The 16,412-nt window shown below is 31.8% G+C and overlaps 3 protein-coding genes across 4 annotated transcripts; 2 read left to right on the forward strand and 1 right to left on the reverse strand.

The window, feature by feature from the left end:
- Positions 1-1,485: 1,485 nt before the first annotated feature.
- Positions 1,486-6,410, reverse strand: Mtp (microsomal triacylglycerol transfer protein). 2 transcript variants are annotated; one of them, XM_047060623.2, is made up of 6 exons: positions 6,250-6,410; positions 5,659-6,191; positions 4,556-4,986; positions 3,354-4,496; positions 2,037-3,280; positions 1,486-1,939 (listed from the first exon to the last, which is right to left on the reverse strand). In XM_047060623.2, exons 2-6 carry the CDS (start codon positions 5,858-5,860, stop codon positions 1,735-1,737), a joined length of 3,225 nt encoding a protein of 1,074 aa, XP_046916579.2. In that variant the 5' UTR covers positions 5,861-6,191; positions 6,250-6,410; the 3' UTR covers positions 1,486-1,734. The 2 variants fall into 2 exon arrangements, with proteins under 2 accessions (XP_046916579.2, XP_046916580.2); XM_047060624.2 differs by having other exon boundaries at positions 5,659-6,109; positions 6,250-6,334.
- A 36-nt stretch (positions 6,411-6,446) lies between these two features.
- LOC124497085 (putative enoyl-CoA hydratase echA8) lies at positions 6,447-7,740 on the forward strand. Its single transcript, XM_047060692.2, has 2 exons — positions 6,447-6,879; positions 6,942-7,740. Exons 1-2 carry the CDS (start codon positions 6,517-6,519, stop codon positions 7,494-7,496), a joined length of 918 nt encoding a protein of 305 aa, XP_046916648.1. The 5' UTR covers positions 6,447-6,516; the 3' UTR covers positions 7,497-7,740.
- Positions 7,591-16,304, forward strand: l(3)80Fj (lethal (3) 80Fj). Its single transcript, XM_047060618.2, has 5 exons — positions 7,591-7,882; positions 7,936-14,060; positions 14,132-14,275; positions 14,362-15,729; positions 15,789-16,304. Exons 1-5 carry the CDS (start codon positions 7,765-7,767, stop codon positions 16,164-16,166), a joined length of 8,133 nt encoding a protein of 2,710 aa, XP_046916574.2. The 5' UTR covers positions 7,591-7,764; the 3' UTR covers positions 16,167-16,304.
- Positions 16,305-16,412: the final 108 nt, after the last annotated feature.

Raw genomic sequence — 16,412 nt, forward strand, 5'->3', positions numbered from 1 at the left:
GATTTTTTTTATCACCGATAATGTCATATGAGTGATGGCATCATTTTTTTCGATTATAATATGATGATGATGATGATGATATGATATGATAATAATGCAAACATTGAAAAGATATAAACGACGTCGGCTATAATAATTTCAAGTACATCTTCAATTTGTTTTTTTTTGTTGTTGATTTTATTAATTTGATTGAATTGGACCAGAAAAAAAGGAGAAGAAGAAATTGTTTGTAATTGAATATTAGTTGGGATTAGCGAATTATCAAACGTTTTTTTTTATTGATTTGACAGGTTTGAACCGAAAAAAAACGATTTCATATATATTTAATGATGACAATTATTAGTGATGATCATGGCCATCATTATCATCATCATCATCATTATTATGAAATTATCATCCATAAATCAGATTTTCATAGCCATTTTTTTGAAATGTTTTAGAAAATTCTTGCTGCCAAATACCACTACTAATAAATATGAGTTGATTGAACAATCAATAAAACAACAAGTGAAAAAATTGATTCAAGCAACACAACAGGTTGGTTAATTTCCATTACATAAACACATTTGTTGTTGTTGCTGTTGCAAAACACATTTATTCTCATCATCTTTATGTGTCTTTTAGCGAAAGAAAGAAAAAAAATCTTAAATAACCACTTGTTGTTTAAGAATAGCTGAATGGATAAGCAACAACATCAGCAGGAGGGGATGGATTGGTCGAATAATAATAATATTTAATTAATCACTATAAGCCAAGTCAATCGTTTTTTTTTCTTCTTTCAGTTGAATTTTCAGATTTCCAGGAAAAAAATTAGTTTTTTTTTCTATTTTGCTGATGTAGCTCATGATGTATAATCAGGCTATTATTGCTATGATTTACCATTACCATTGCATATGGATGGCAAAAAAAAAATCGATGATGAGCCCACAAGAAAGAGAGAGATTAATCTTTGAGATATTATGATGATGATGATGATGCGGCAAGAAAATAAATAGCCGAAATCAGAAAATATTCAAAGAAAAAAGAAATCTAAAAGAAGAATTCGAATGAAACAAATCCTGCCAATTATGATCGGATTTAATGGTGAATCATCAAGAACCATATAAATGAAAAAAAACGGGAAAAATAATTCTCATCGATCAAGTTTTTTTCACATTCTAATTTCTTTGAAAAAAAATTCGTCATCATTATCGATGAACATATTCTGGTACATTGTCCATACACACATGGTAAATTATTATCCACATCAGCATCATCATCATCATAGAGGTGAGAAAATCCTCACATCAAATTGATGTTCTACGTTGCTATTAGAACAAAAAAAAACGAATTTTTTTTTTATTATTTGCTTGTGACACCTATCTGTGACAATCGATGATGATGATGAAATATAAAAGAAAGGACATATATAGAAGCACATAAATTCGTCGATATGACCCGTATGACATTTTCAGTGATCATATGATGATTACTGAATTTCATAAATTGAAAACACAACATTTTTTTATTATTATTATTATTTTAGATTAGAAATTCATACACACAAACACAAACATAGACACAATTTTCACCCGTAGGCGAGAACACATATTATAATATTAATATTATGTAAAAAAAATATAATTTATAATAAAAAAATAAAAATAAAATCAATCAGGATCAAGGTCGAGAATGTTGATGTTTAGTTTAGAGTTCAATTCAGTTCATTTCAGCACAATTTGACAAAACGGTGAATTAATCAAAACTGAAAAAATTATCTTCTTGTCCACCATTACCACCATTAATACCACCATTATTATCGTTTCCGTTCATTATAGCACACATTTCACTATTATCACGATTTAACATATATGATTTGGCCGGAATCTTGTATGAACGTCGATGTATACGACGATGTAAATGATCAGAATGAACTTGTTCATATTTTCTTGTATTATGTCTGTAATTTGAGAAATAAAAATTATAATAATAATATATTTGTTAACAACAACAACAACAACAACAACAAAAATGGAAAATCTATTTTTTTTACAAACCTGAAAATAAATTCCGGCTGCGTAATCTGTATGCATATTCGATATGGTGATGAATAGAAATCAAAATCTGTAATAAAATTCAGCTGTGCTTCAGCACCGAATGAAAACATTTTTTTCGCTGATGTTTTTGTTCGATCGGTTGCTGCATAAATTTCCTGAGATCCTTGAAACAATATGGCACCTTTTGTCTGAACATTTGAATGAGAATTTCGATTCCATATAGAGATCTGTATTTCGCCATTAAGATCAATGGAAAATACACCTTTCAATGTTTGTTCAACAAGAAATCCATTGATCAATGGTTTAACATCCAAATAATCGGCTAGCAATAGATTGGCACGAAAAACGCTTGTCGGTTCTGATCCAGTACCTGACCAAACATGTCCCATTAATTCAGAAGTCGAACGAAAAAATATTAATGGCCGTAATTGTTGACCCAATACATGTAACGTCATTCCGGCCATTGTTGATTCTTCGTCATCAGATGATGATTTAGCAGAAAGTTCATCATCTTCATCGCCATCATCCGATTCACCAGCAAATGATTGTAAACCTCGTGCAAACAAACCGACATTAATGATGTCTTGATACATTTGATTATCACGGCTAATGTCCACGTTGAATGATGTTTCTTTCGGTAGTTTTCCTTTCAATAGTTCAAGAAAAACTCCATAAGAAGCATTAGCATAACCAGTACCACCCATTACATATCTAAATGATGCAGAAGATCCAGATAAAATTTTTGAATGTAGATGCCAATTTTCGGATTTAACACCGGGTAAACGATTTTGGCGGCGTTTCAACAATACATTTTGTACGGCTCGTTTCCAGATCATTGTTGCCAATTCTGATGGAAATTTATCCAAATGTTTTATCAATTCAATGGTTATATCACCGTCTCGATCGACAACGTTGGCTAACAATTCCGATGCAATTAATCGTGTGGTTGTTTCCAAATTTGAATCATACAGAATACGGACCAATAATTGCCGTAGACGTATTGATAATTTTTCATTCATATCGAAGGCATTTGATTCAAATTCTGTTTCTACACAATCACGCATTGCACGCATTGCGGCTACCGATTCTCGTTTTCCACCATTGATCACATATCGTTTCAATGTATTCAGCATTCCAAATTTCGAAATAATACGAGTATTGCCTAATGCATGTAAATAAACAATTCGACATTCGACATCTTTACAGCTATCTAAATCACGTTGTAATTGTTTGATGATTTTTTCCTTGATGACCATTTTTAAAAAAAACATCATTATTATTGATTGATTTAGTGAGTAAATATTAAATTTTTCTTACCGATATTTGCAACAATTTTTGTTGATGATGTCGACGATCATGGTTTTGAGATTTTAAATCAGGTTTATCATCTTTTGCGTTTGATTCAGGTGAAACATCGACAAATTGTGTTGGACTAGAATGATGACGTAATGTCATACGACTAGATTCATATGGTATATGATCGGCAATGATTGATTGATTGTTAAAATTATCGTGTGATAAAGTTTTCACATATGTTCGATATGAATGCAATAATGTGGCAACGGTCATCGCAAATGAATTTCGAACACGGTGATCTGCCCATGATCCATTACTCAATAATGGAACAAATAAATCCAATAATTGTTCGACACTTAAGCTATGTTCAGCCACATAAGATGAGCCCATATTTGCAACGGTTGATCCGGAAATAGCTGTTACGACTAGAAATCGTTCACAATCACCAACACGATCATCACCTTGGCATTTAGGCAGATTAAGATGATCCAAAGCTGCAAGCATAGCATCACCATGACGGCTAGCGGCAATCGTATCCATCAATGTACTCCAAATATTGTCATCATTACGACGTGATTTTTCCAATTGTTGTAATAATTTAGCTACATCTTTACGGCTGATTTTGTGGGAATTTATACGAATATAATTCAAAAGACGAAGAAAAGCTACTGACATAGAGTTTGTAGCCAATGAATGATCTTCAGCTAATGAACGTTTATATTCCTGGATAAATTCAGACAATGATTGACAAAAATGTGGTTGACATGGTTTACGTTCGGCTTGAAAATGACTCGGGCCAAGTGAAGCCATCGATTTCGAACGTACATGATGTCCAAACAGATATACGGCTTGTGAAATGCTTTGAGCTTTTGATAATGTCGAAACGATTGCCGAAGAATGCTGGCTGATTAATTTCAATTCAAAATTGACAAACAATTTCGAATGTGCATTTGGATATATTTTCGATTCTAGGGTAACATTTTGCCATCCCTTTACATGTTCAGAGATGTCATGATCGATGGCCAACTCAGATTCAATTTCCCAATTATCCGTAATCAATGGTGCCAATAATGAATATTTACCAAAATCTTCCATTAATTCAGATTGGACCGATTTACGTCGAATTAAATGTCGTCCTTGTAGTTCCCATTCATATGGCAGTATCTGTATTCATGATAAATAAAATTTAAATTTATATTCTGCTGGTACAAAAAAAAACAAACCTGATTATCCGATTTTTGATCACGACGATTACGAAGTGCATTCATAATTGAAACAATCAAATTTAATTGTGTTGGTTCAATCAGATGATGGTGATTATCATGAGATTTTTCAACGAATAAATTCTGTAGATGACCATCATGGCCATTGATATGTACTAAAACTGGTGGCCAATTATGATCGACATTTTCAGCATTGGTATCAAAAAATCTTGTCGACGATGATGATTCACGAGGTTCAAATTTAAATTGACGCAATTCAATCAGAGCCAAATAGCTTCGTTTATCTTGCCAAACATTTTCCAATATGACTTGTCCTTTGACACGAAATCCGGCCGGTTCCAAATTATCATTATTATTCAGAATAATATTCGAATGATATTCATATTGATATTGGATACCAGGCAATGATCCATGACATAGACTCGATGGAGCTGGATGTAAATTAACATTAGTAATTAATAATGTAAATGGATAAATCAAAATCAATAATAATGTCCACATAATGGAACTTTGTCGAAACATCGTATGATTCAACTTGATTTTGTCTTTGTTTTTCTTAAAATCAAATCAACAAATTAATATATAGTCTGATAATAATGAAAAAAAAAAATTGAATTCACAGCAACAGTCTTGACGGTTTAAATAACAATCGTATTTTTGAACTGGAAAAAAATGACATTTCTCAAGTTGTGTTTTGTCATTGAAAAGACAAAAATTTTTTTTTGTCTTTTTGAAAATGACTAATCAACCTAGTATCAAAGACCACCATCAGATGATCGATATGGCTATGATGATGAACACCCTTTTTTCCTTTTTTTTTGAAGGTATTTTTTGAAGATCATTATCATGAATATAAATGAACGAGCCGATGGTCAAGTCAGGTCATGTCACATTAAACTATATAAATTCACATGAGACAACTTTTTCACAGACACACCTTCTATTCTGAATACCAATAAAATACCAAACCTGTCCCATTATTGCAAACTGATTGATTGGTTTTTGTTTTATTTTGACTTTGTCCTTGATCTTTGATTCACTTTCTTTCTCAATTTTGTTTTTTTGAATGAGGAATTTTTTTTTTATAAACAACAACAACTTACCTTTCAGTATCAAAGCAATAACAATGGTGATGAGAATGAAAAATTTTGACAAAAACAGTGTTGATCGACGACAATGATAAATATTAGATTTGAATGACGATGAAGAATCAAAGACAAATAAATGTTTTTGTTTATGATGATGATGATGATCATCATCACAATGATTATTAATTGGTGAATGGTTTTTTATTGGTATTTTCATGACTACGATAATTGTTGCATATATATAGAGTTATTATTAATTATTCTACAAGTAACAATAACAATAAACTGGCTGAGTAGATATGTACTTTTCAAATGATTCTTTTTTTTCGACTGGTTTTTATTTTTTATTTTTTGGCGAATCAATATATTCAGGTATGTTACTGTTGTGGGGATATTAATGAACGGCATGAATGATGATGATCATGAACACGGTGGTGGTTAGAATTGTTGCATGACAACCTTGTGACTTTTTGGTTACAAAATAATAGAAAAAAAATCATTCATTCGGTCATCAACATTCAGAAAGTGAGTGTGAGTTTAAAATGTTTCTTTGAATAAAAAATCAATTTATTTACTTTTTTGTATTATTACAAATAATTTACATACCCAAAATTATTCAATGACGTGGAATTTGTCAAGCATTTTTTTTCATCATCAATAATAATCATCATCATGATGATGATGATTAAGTTTTCAATGATAACAATGCTTGGTGCATGCATGAAAAAAAATTGATATCGAATCAATATCATCAAAAGATTCATTTTATAAATATGAGGAAACTAATTCCTTGGCCAATAGATGACAGTGTTGATGTATTGTTCATAAAATTGTCTTTGACCAGCTGATGCGTCATTTGAATTTGTTTCCATAATGCTGATTCCATTGGGAAGAATAGTTACAACAAATCTTGTAAAGAATAAAAATAGAATAAAAAATTTTTCAATCCGATTTCTATCATCAACGACATCAAAAACTGAAGATACAATAATAGTGGAAAATCGAACATCATATGTTCGATTAATAGGCATTAATAGACCGCAAAAACGAAATGCAATCAATCGTGAAACTGCTGCAAAACTACGACAAGCATTCGAAGATTTTGATAATGATCCAGAATATCGTGTAGCTGTATTGCATGGTTTTGGTGGAACATTCTGTGCTGGATATGATCTTGAAGAATTGTCAAGTGTTGATGAAATTTCAATTGAAAATATAGTCACTCCTGCTCCGATGGTCTGTATGTTGTAAAAAGATGTTTTAAGTTTTTTTTAAAACTATTTTTTTCGGTTGATTAGGGTCCAACATGGATGTTGACATCGAAACCAGTTATTGCCGCAATCGATGGCTATGCAGTGGCAGGAGGATTTGAGCTAGCCATGTGGTGTGATCTTCGTGTAGTAGAAACGACTGCCATAATGGGCGTATATTGTCGCCGATTTGGTGTTCCGTTGCTGGATGGTGGAACGGTTCGATTAAGTAGAATGATCGGGCATTCCAGGGCGATGGATTTGATTTTGACTGGTCGAGGAATCAACGGTAAAGAAGCATTTGATTTTGGCATTGCTAATCGTCTAGTACCGGTCGGAACGGCTTTAGGACAGGCATTTAATCTGGCACAATCTTTGGTAAAATTTCCAAATGAATGTCTACGTGCAGATCGTCGTTCAGCATATTATGCTACATTTGATTCTACTTCATTAGACGATGCTCTTCAGAAAGAATTTGAGATATCCAAATCCATTGTGGCCAAAGAAGCCATTCATGGAGCTAAACGTTTTAAAGAAGGTATAGGCAAACATGGTAAATTTGTACTTGATAAAATTGGTTACGATGTAGATGTTACTGTTTGAAAAAAAAATCGCTGTTAATTTTTTTTACATAAAAATTTTGAATTCTGTTAAAAAAAACCTCATTTATGAATGAACATTCTTATTGCTCTTTCACACACATGTGTCTGTTGGCCGGAATTTGAAGCCGAAATCTGCTCTGTTTTATAGACAACTCATAGCTTTTAAAATTTAAATTTTTCATCTTGGATCTTGGTTTTTTCCTTCTCATAACATCATTCTAAAAGAATAAAACTATTGCCTAACATCAGTAAAGTGTCAACTTCATAAAATGGACGGTGATATTGTTGAAAAACTCGATGATATTCTAGATGGAATCTATTTAGCACCGAATTTGCAATCAAATCATATAGTTTCATTAATCAACTATCTGAATAAACACGAATTAGGTTAGATTTGTCATTTTTGATTGATTATTCTATCTAAAATATTTTTTTTGCAGATGAAAATTTTTATCGACAAACGATAAATTTTTTATTGTCCATGTTTGATTCAAGAACTGATTCTAAATTTCGTAAAAATCTTTCCGAAGCTCTATTTCTTATCGCCAACGAAAATGGAAACCAATTCATTCAGGCATTATTTGCTGTGTTAATTCAACATATTAATAGAGTAAAAAATTTGGTTCCAACCAAAACCGTATCGGCAAAAGTCAATTTTTTCGCCAAACTTTTGATCTTGTTTGAATGGGAAAAATTGAATGAAAATCAACGAAAATTGTTGATTGAAAGTCACTCAATCATTTGTGGTTATTATGGAAGATTTAAAAACAGAATTTTTAATGATTTAAATTACAAGTGCCTTAAAAAATATATTTCATTAATGAAAGAAACTTCGTTGAACATGTACTTGACCATCATGAAAGAAATCAGTTCTTCATCATCTAATGTAAATTATTCGATTCTTTGGGACAATCTGTTTCGATTCTTGATCAATACGAATCAAATGTATTTGATCAATTCATATAAACAAACGACGTTAGATTTGTTGGTCAAAAACATAATTTTTTCCAAAACCAAATTAACCGATCAATATGATTCATCATGTATTCAGTATACATTGTCACAAATTAGTCGAGATGAATTTCAATCAATTCTTCTACCATCATTACAGAAAGCCATTTTAAGGAATCCAGAAATTTCTCTTATTCTCATGGTTCATATTATTGAATATCTAAATATGGATTTGTCTGATTTCACACTAGATATCTGTAAAATATTGGGTGCTCATCTTCATTCGAAAAATGAACTTCTTCAAGAAGAATCTCTAGAAGCAGTGAAAATTATGTCCCAAAAATGCACAGAATACAATGCAATCGAATTTGCCATAATTTATTTCGTCAAAATCTACAATGGCAGTGAAGGCAAATTGACCGTTCTTGGTCATCGACATACAATGATCAAATCGATTGGTCATTTATCATTCGCAAACGTAAATGACCCAAGTGGCAAGAAAAAATTATTGCATATTTCGATTGAAGAATTGATAAAAATGTTGAAACAAGAAACCTTAGAATCATCTTTTGTTTTATTATTTCAACAAATCAAGCTTTGGATTCGACAATTATCATCGAATCCATTACCGGATTCATTTTGGAAATTTATCAAAGAATTTGCCAAATCAAAATCTGCTTCACCACCAACATTAGCTGCATTGTATGAATGTTTGATTGTTGCATTTGAATCTAACCTAAATGATCATATTGCCAAAATTGATGATTCCATTTTGACATTCATTTTGAATTCAGCAAAAAATGTTTCAACAGCATTGACCAAATTACCAATGGTGATTGAAAGTTTAAATGCTTCGATTGTATTGCTCAAGATTTATCATCATAAAAATGATTTCGCTGAAAAGATGAAAAATTTCCTTACATCAATGCATAATCTGGTATCCATTACATTTTTGACCGATAAATTTATTGCACAAGTTTCTATTGAAAATCTTGTCAATTTAATTGATTTCATTTTCAATCTTATGCGTGATGTAAAAACTTTGGATACAGATAATCGAAAATATCTTTACAAAGCTATTGTTTTATTAATGTGTCATTATTCACGAGAAATACGTGACAATGCTATCGGAAAATTCAATGATTATTGTCAAGAAAATGAATCATTTCAAATGGAAATTATTGAAAAATTCAATGATCTTTATCAAGAAAATCGACAAACGGAATTAGAACGACAACCTAATAATTACAGTGTTTTACGATGTGCACAAGCATTGTTAAATAGTTGTAATCAATATGATGAAGATAAAATGTTGAATTCAATCATTCATCTTTGTCATCATTCAATTGTATTTCAACAGAATTCTAATCTTTTCATCAAAGAATATCTTCGTAAACATTTTTCTGAAACAATCAAAATTAATGAATTTATTGATAGAAATTTTAAACAATTAACACAAGCCATATTCGAAATACGTTTTGGTCGTTCAACAACATTGAATTTATCACGAACATTGATGAAATGGAATCCACATCGTTTTGCCGAACATTTTGTTCTGACCATTCACGATGATATCATTAAACATCTAACTGAATTCAAATCAATCACTAAAGATGATTTTGAAATTTTTAAAACACCAGAAGACCATCTTTATAATCGTGCAGCAGTTATTGAAGCCGGTGGTGTTCACGAAGACAAGAATCTTAAACGTGAAAGTAAACTATATTCACATAAGGAACAGTTGGCCGAAATTCAACTTCGTAAAGAATTGGAAGCGAAACGAAAAAATCAAGAACCAGAATTTGATCCATCAAAATTTTCAAAGAAACAGAAAGAAATTTACATACAAGAAATGGCAAAAGAGAAAAAAATTCGTGATCACTTACAAAATCTTTATGAAAATTTTTTATTCAAAACTGATCTTTTATCAGCCATAATGGATACGAATCCGATCGTTGCATCTATCCATTTCAAAGATGTTCTGTTTACCTATGTAAATCTATTCGCTTCACGTTTAACCTTTGAAAAAGCTGTTGAATTTTTCAAATCAATCAGCTCAAAAATGATGATTTCACCAATAATCAAAGTTGATGGTGATTATTCTTCATACATTCAAATTATCACCAACACCATAATCAATCTGTATAGTTTAAAAGAAAATTCTAAAGATGATATTGATTTAGTGGAGAAAATTATCGATTATATCTACAAAAGAACCTGTCCAAATATGGAAAATTATGATGAAAAATTGGTTAAAAAAACTGAACAAAATCGGTTGACAACACCTGCTTTTACATTCATATTTCCAATTTTTCGTTTTGTTTTACTCGATATGATTGAATTGGAATCAGAACATTATGAGAAAATTGTCGAAAAATGTTTAATAATCATTAATGAACATGCAAAAATGCGTTGCTACACTGAAAAAGAAGATGACAATCTGAAAAATCCTGGAAATTTACCAATAAAATTAATACTAGAGACATTATTTTCATTCATGGAAAATGAAGATGCCGATACTGGTTGTGATGAATTGGTAGCAAATACATTGATCGAAGTGGTCACCAGTGTTAATAATGAAATTGGTTGTGGCACAGCAAATCCTCGTGATATACTTGTATTGCTTAGCTATACATCACATCAAGATGATCTTATTCGTCTTACATGTTTCGAATCATTATTCATACTTACCGAACAAGTATTGATTTTTATGGACAATGAATATTGTCGTCAAAAATTAGCTCATCGTTGTTTTATTGGACAATTTGATATCTTGCCCGATTGTCAAGCATATTCGAATCAAATTTTCAAACTATGTCATTTCATAACTAATCGATTGTTTTTGAATGTTATACTGGATGAAGATTTGGATTCAATTAACTTGAAAATGACGCAGCCAGTTTCTGAAGCATTTAAAAATTTAGTGGAAGAATTTTCTGATGATCTACCCGAATATTATGGAAAATTGATAAAATTTTATCAAATAAAAGCCGCAGCTGCTAAACCAGTGCTTGATAATTTTGGTCGTCCAATGACCAAAAATCATATTGATCAATATGAACCACGATTGACTATTGCATATATTTTGGAAAAAATTGTTCATCTTTTTGATGATAATCTTTTTGAATCATTCATTAATTTTCTTATACCCGAAGCATTGGGCGATCAAAATGAATTGGTACGACGAGCAATGCTAGATGCTGGTAGACGTTGTATTAATGTTCATGGTGAACAAAATATCTCCTATCTTCTTAGATCATTCGAAACATTCTTAGATTCAGCACCGGATGATCATGAGACCGATATTGTTCGTGAAAGTCTTATCATTTTAATGGGCACATTAGCTCGACACATTGAAAGTGATAATCCGAAATTGAAACCAATTTTAAGCAAACTTGTTGAAGCTTTATCAACACCATCGAAAATCGTACAAGAAGCTGTAGCTAATTGTTTACAATATTTAATTCCAAAATTCAAAGATGATGCTCCAGCTTTACTTCAAAAATTATTAGCATTCCTATTTCATTCAGATTCGTATGGTGAACGTAAAGGAGCAGCTTATGGGATTGCAGGCATTGTCAAAGGACTGGGAATATTGTCACTCAATAAAATGGGAATCATGGATGCATTGACTCAGGCCATACAAGCTAAAGATAAATCAAATAATCGTGAAGGTGCTTTGTTTGCCTTTGAAATGTTATCACGAATGTTGGGCAGATTGTTTGAACCATACATTGTACATATTTTACCTCACCTGTTGGATTGTTTCGGTGATAGTAGTACACGTGTCCGTAAAGCTGCTGATGATACGGCCAAAGTAATTATGTCGAATTTGACTGCCTATGGAGTAACATTAATTTATCCAGCTATTCTGATTGCTCTTGAAGATGATTCATGGCGTAAAAAAACAAGTTCGATTGAATTACTTGGATCGATGGCTTTCTGCGCCCCTAAACAATTGTCACAATGTTTACCGAAAATCGTACCAAAATTGATGGATGTATTGAATGATTCACATCCAAAAGTTCAACGATCAGCAGGCGAAGCATTGAAACAAATTGGTTCAGTTATTAAAAATCCAGAAATTCAAGAGATTGTTCCTGTTCTTCTGAATGCTTTACAGGATCCGGCCAATAAAACTAACGAATGTTTGAATGTTATGATGAAAATGAAATTTGTTCATATTATTGATCCACCATCGTTGGCTTTGATTATGCCAGTGATCGAAAGAGCTTTTCAGAATCGATCAACTGAAACTAGAAAAATGGCCTCACAAATCGTTGGAAATATGTATGCTTTGGCTAAGAGCAAAGATCTTTCGCCATATTTATCGTCAATCATTCCGGGCTTAAAGAATTCATTGTTAGATCCAGTGCCTGAAGTTCGAACGGCTACTGCACGAGCATTGGGCGCTATGGTTCGTAGTCTTGGAAATGAAATACTTGATGATTTACGACCATGGTTAGAACGAATGCTTATCTCCGAACAAAGTTCTGTCGATCGTTCTGGTGCAGCTCAAGGTTTGGCCGAAGTTCTTGGTGGTTTAGGCAAAGAACATCTAGACAAATATATGCCCAAAATATTGGAAGTTACAGAAAATCCAGATGTACCAGCTTATGTCAAAGATGGTTTCATCATGCTTTACATTTATTTGCCATCAGTCTTTACTCAACATTTTGCCTCTTACATTAGTCGAGTTATCACACCCATATTGAAAGCATTGGCTGATGAAAATGAATTTGTTCGTGAAACTTCATTGCGCGCCGGTCAACGAATTGTCAACATGTATGCCGAAACAGCCATTCAATTATTGTTACCTGAATTGGAACGAGGATTGTTTAATGAAAATTGGCGAATCCGTTATAGTTCGGTTCAACTTCTTGGTGATCTTTTATTCAAAATTACTGGTCTATCGGGCAAGATGACCACCGAATCACAAAGTGAAGATGACAATTTTGGTACCGATCAATCACATCAAGCCTTGTTCGATGCATTGGGAGAAGAAAGACGAAATCGTGTTCTTTCTGGTTTATATATGGGTCGTTCAGATGTCTCACTACAAGTTCGACAAGCATCCCTTCATGTTTGGAAAGTTATTGTTCCAAATACTCCAAGAACATTACGTGAAATATTGCCAGTTTTATTCACATTATTATTGGAATGTTTGGCCAGTAATTCTCATGATCGACAACAAATTGGAGCTCGAACATTGGGCGATTTGGTACGAAAACTTGGTGAACGTATTCTACCAGAAATTATACCTATTCTTGAAGATGGTCTAAAATCAGATCGACCAGATCAACGACAAGGTGTTTGCATTGGTCTAAGTGAAATAATCGTTTCTACCAGTCGAGAAATGGTTCAAGTTTTTGCCGATAATTTTATTGCCACAGTACGAAAAGCATTGTTTGATTCATTACCCGAAGTACGACTAGCAGCTGCACAAAGTTTTGATCATTTACATACAGCAATTGGTGAAAAATGTTTAGGCGATATACTCAATCATTTGTTGAATCATATTGATGATCCTAAATATGGTGAACGTGTTCTCGATAGTTTGAAAGCAATAATTTCATATAAAAGTCGAGTAGTTCTACCTAATCTCATTCCAAAGGTAATTATCTATATATCTGTTTTATTCATCCAATTTTTTTACTTACTTTTTACTTCTGAAAAACAAAACAGTTGACGACTAAACCGGTGAATACTCGAGCTTTGTCCATCATTGCCTCTGTGGCTGGTGAATCTTTTTCGAAACATTTACATCTTGTCATACCACCTTTGTTATCATCATTGAGCGAATCGTTTGATAATCCGAATTTTGATGAGGTATTGTTTTTTAATTTTTATACAAAAAAAAGTTTAATTGAAAAACTATTATTATCTATTTATTTTTTTCCAATCAAAAATCATAGCAATTGGAATATTGTCAAAATGTAATTGTTTCAATCGCAGATGAAGATGGTGCACGCGCTGTTATTCTAACATTGTTGGATGCAAGTAAATCTAATAATTTAAATAAAAAACGAGCAGCAATTATGTTATTATCATATTATTGTACACAATCTAAGCCCGGAACTACGGCACAATTTAATTCAACAATATTGACAAATTTGATCGATTTTTTTGCTTCCAATGATGAATGTATTTTGTCTAAAGCAAGTGAAGCAATGGCTGCAATCATAAAAAATCTTGATAAATGGCAACAGGTTGACGTAATACCTGAAGTTTATCGAAAACTGTACAGTACATTGAATGAAAGATTACCGGATAATTATCGTCGAATGGGTGTTTTCACCTATTCATATTCACCATTAACAAGCAATTATCAATATGTTGATCATCCTGATTTTTATTTTCCTGGATTTTTTTTCAACAAAACCATCCAATCATTATTGAATCTTTTTAACAAAGCTATTACTGGAAATAATTTCGAGATTCGTGTTATTGGTTGTAATGCTTATCGTATGATTGTCATACATTCTAGTCCTGAAGCACTAAAACCATCATCTATGATTCTTTGTGGTTCTATGTTACGATTACTTTGTGATCATCCAAAAGAAGATGTAAAAATCATTGTCATAGATGTTCTTTCATTATTGTTGATGAAGATGAGTGTTTTTCTCAAGCCATTCTATCCTCAAATTCAAATGATATTTTTAAGATCATTATTTGAACCGGTAAAATCGCTTCGATTACAAGCGGCTACTTGTATTAGTCGATTTGCTCCATTTCATCCGAAACCAGATGCTTTTCTTAGCGAATTATTGACTTTAAACAAAAATTGTCCAATTGAACCACCTTATTTGAAAGAAACAGGATTTTTTGCAATCAGATTGGCTATTGTCACTGCTGGTGAGCGATTTTCTTCTGCTGTACATCGTCAAGTTTATGAATATGCCACTAACTATAAAGAGGACATGACGAATGAAATTCAACAAACAGCCGCATCGGTCATTGGATCATTATGTCGAGTTGTTGATGATGAATTATTTGATGAAATTGGCCATCAATTTTTATTGCAGGATGAAGTTAATTTCGTTCAACATGCAAGAAAATTTCGATCTATTGTTTTAGGAATTGCATTGAAAGATGCTGCACACAGAACTATTGGGCGAAACAATGATTGGTCAGCGATGATACATCAAAATGTTTTAAGCTTGATTAGTTCATCCATCACTTATCTTGCCGTTCATGGTATCAAATGTGCAGCTTATATTATTCATTATTCATTAAAAAATGATTTGGTTATCGATAAAAATCTTCTTCATGCTTTTGCCAAGGTTTGTTTTATTTATTTCTTTCTAGTTAATGTTTTAATTTCCTATTTGACCATTTATAGGCAATGAACCATCAACGGAATGAAGTTAAACAAGCCATGAATCAAGGTACAATATTCTGGGCAAATCGATTTCCTAGCAACAAAAACATACCGGATCAGATTTTACTTTTAATGGTACCACAATTGGTTAACGGTACAAAAGAAAAGAATTCTTCAGTACGAGCATTTGCTGAACAAGCATTAATATCATTATTGAAATTACGTGAAGAAAACTCATCTATTCTGGAAAAATGTTTAAAAATAATGGGTTCTGGAGCCGTTGAATCATTACAAGAATGTGTAGCAAAAATCAAGAAAAGTGTACTTAAAAATGAATTCAAGGAAGAAGAATTTGATGAAACATTAATTTTCCAAATAATAGCTTCAGAAGAGATTTGAATAATAATTTCTTTTTATTTGTAAATTCTTCTTTCATTTTTTCACTGTTTATCGTTCTAAGATTTGTTTTTTTTTTCAAAAAAAATATGATGTTAATTTGCATAAAAATAAAAGACAAATTTACAATTTTTTATTTATTCATTTTATATCGATTTATTATTTGATTGATTGACTGATTGATTGATTGATTAATATACATCATGATGGCGCGACCTAATAGGAAATTTTCGTGATAATTTTTTTATA

This window comes from Dermatophagoides farinae, chromosome 7, assembly GCF_024713945.1.
Source record: "Dermatophagoides farinae isolate YC_2012a chromosome 7, ASM2471394v1, whole genome shotgun sequence".
NCBI classification, from domain to species: Eukaryota; Metazoa; Arthropoda; class Arachnida; order Sarcoptiformes; family Pyroglyphidae; genus Dermatophagoides; species Dermatophagoides farinae.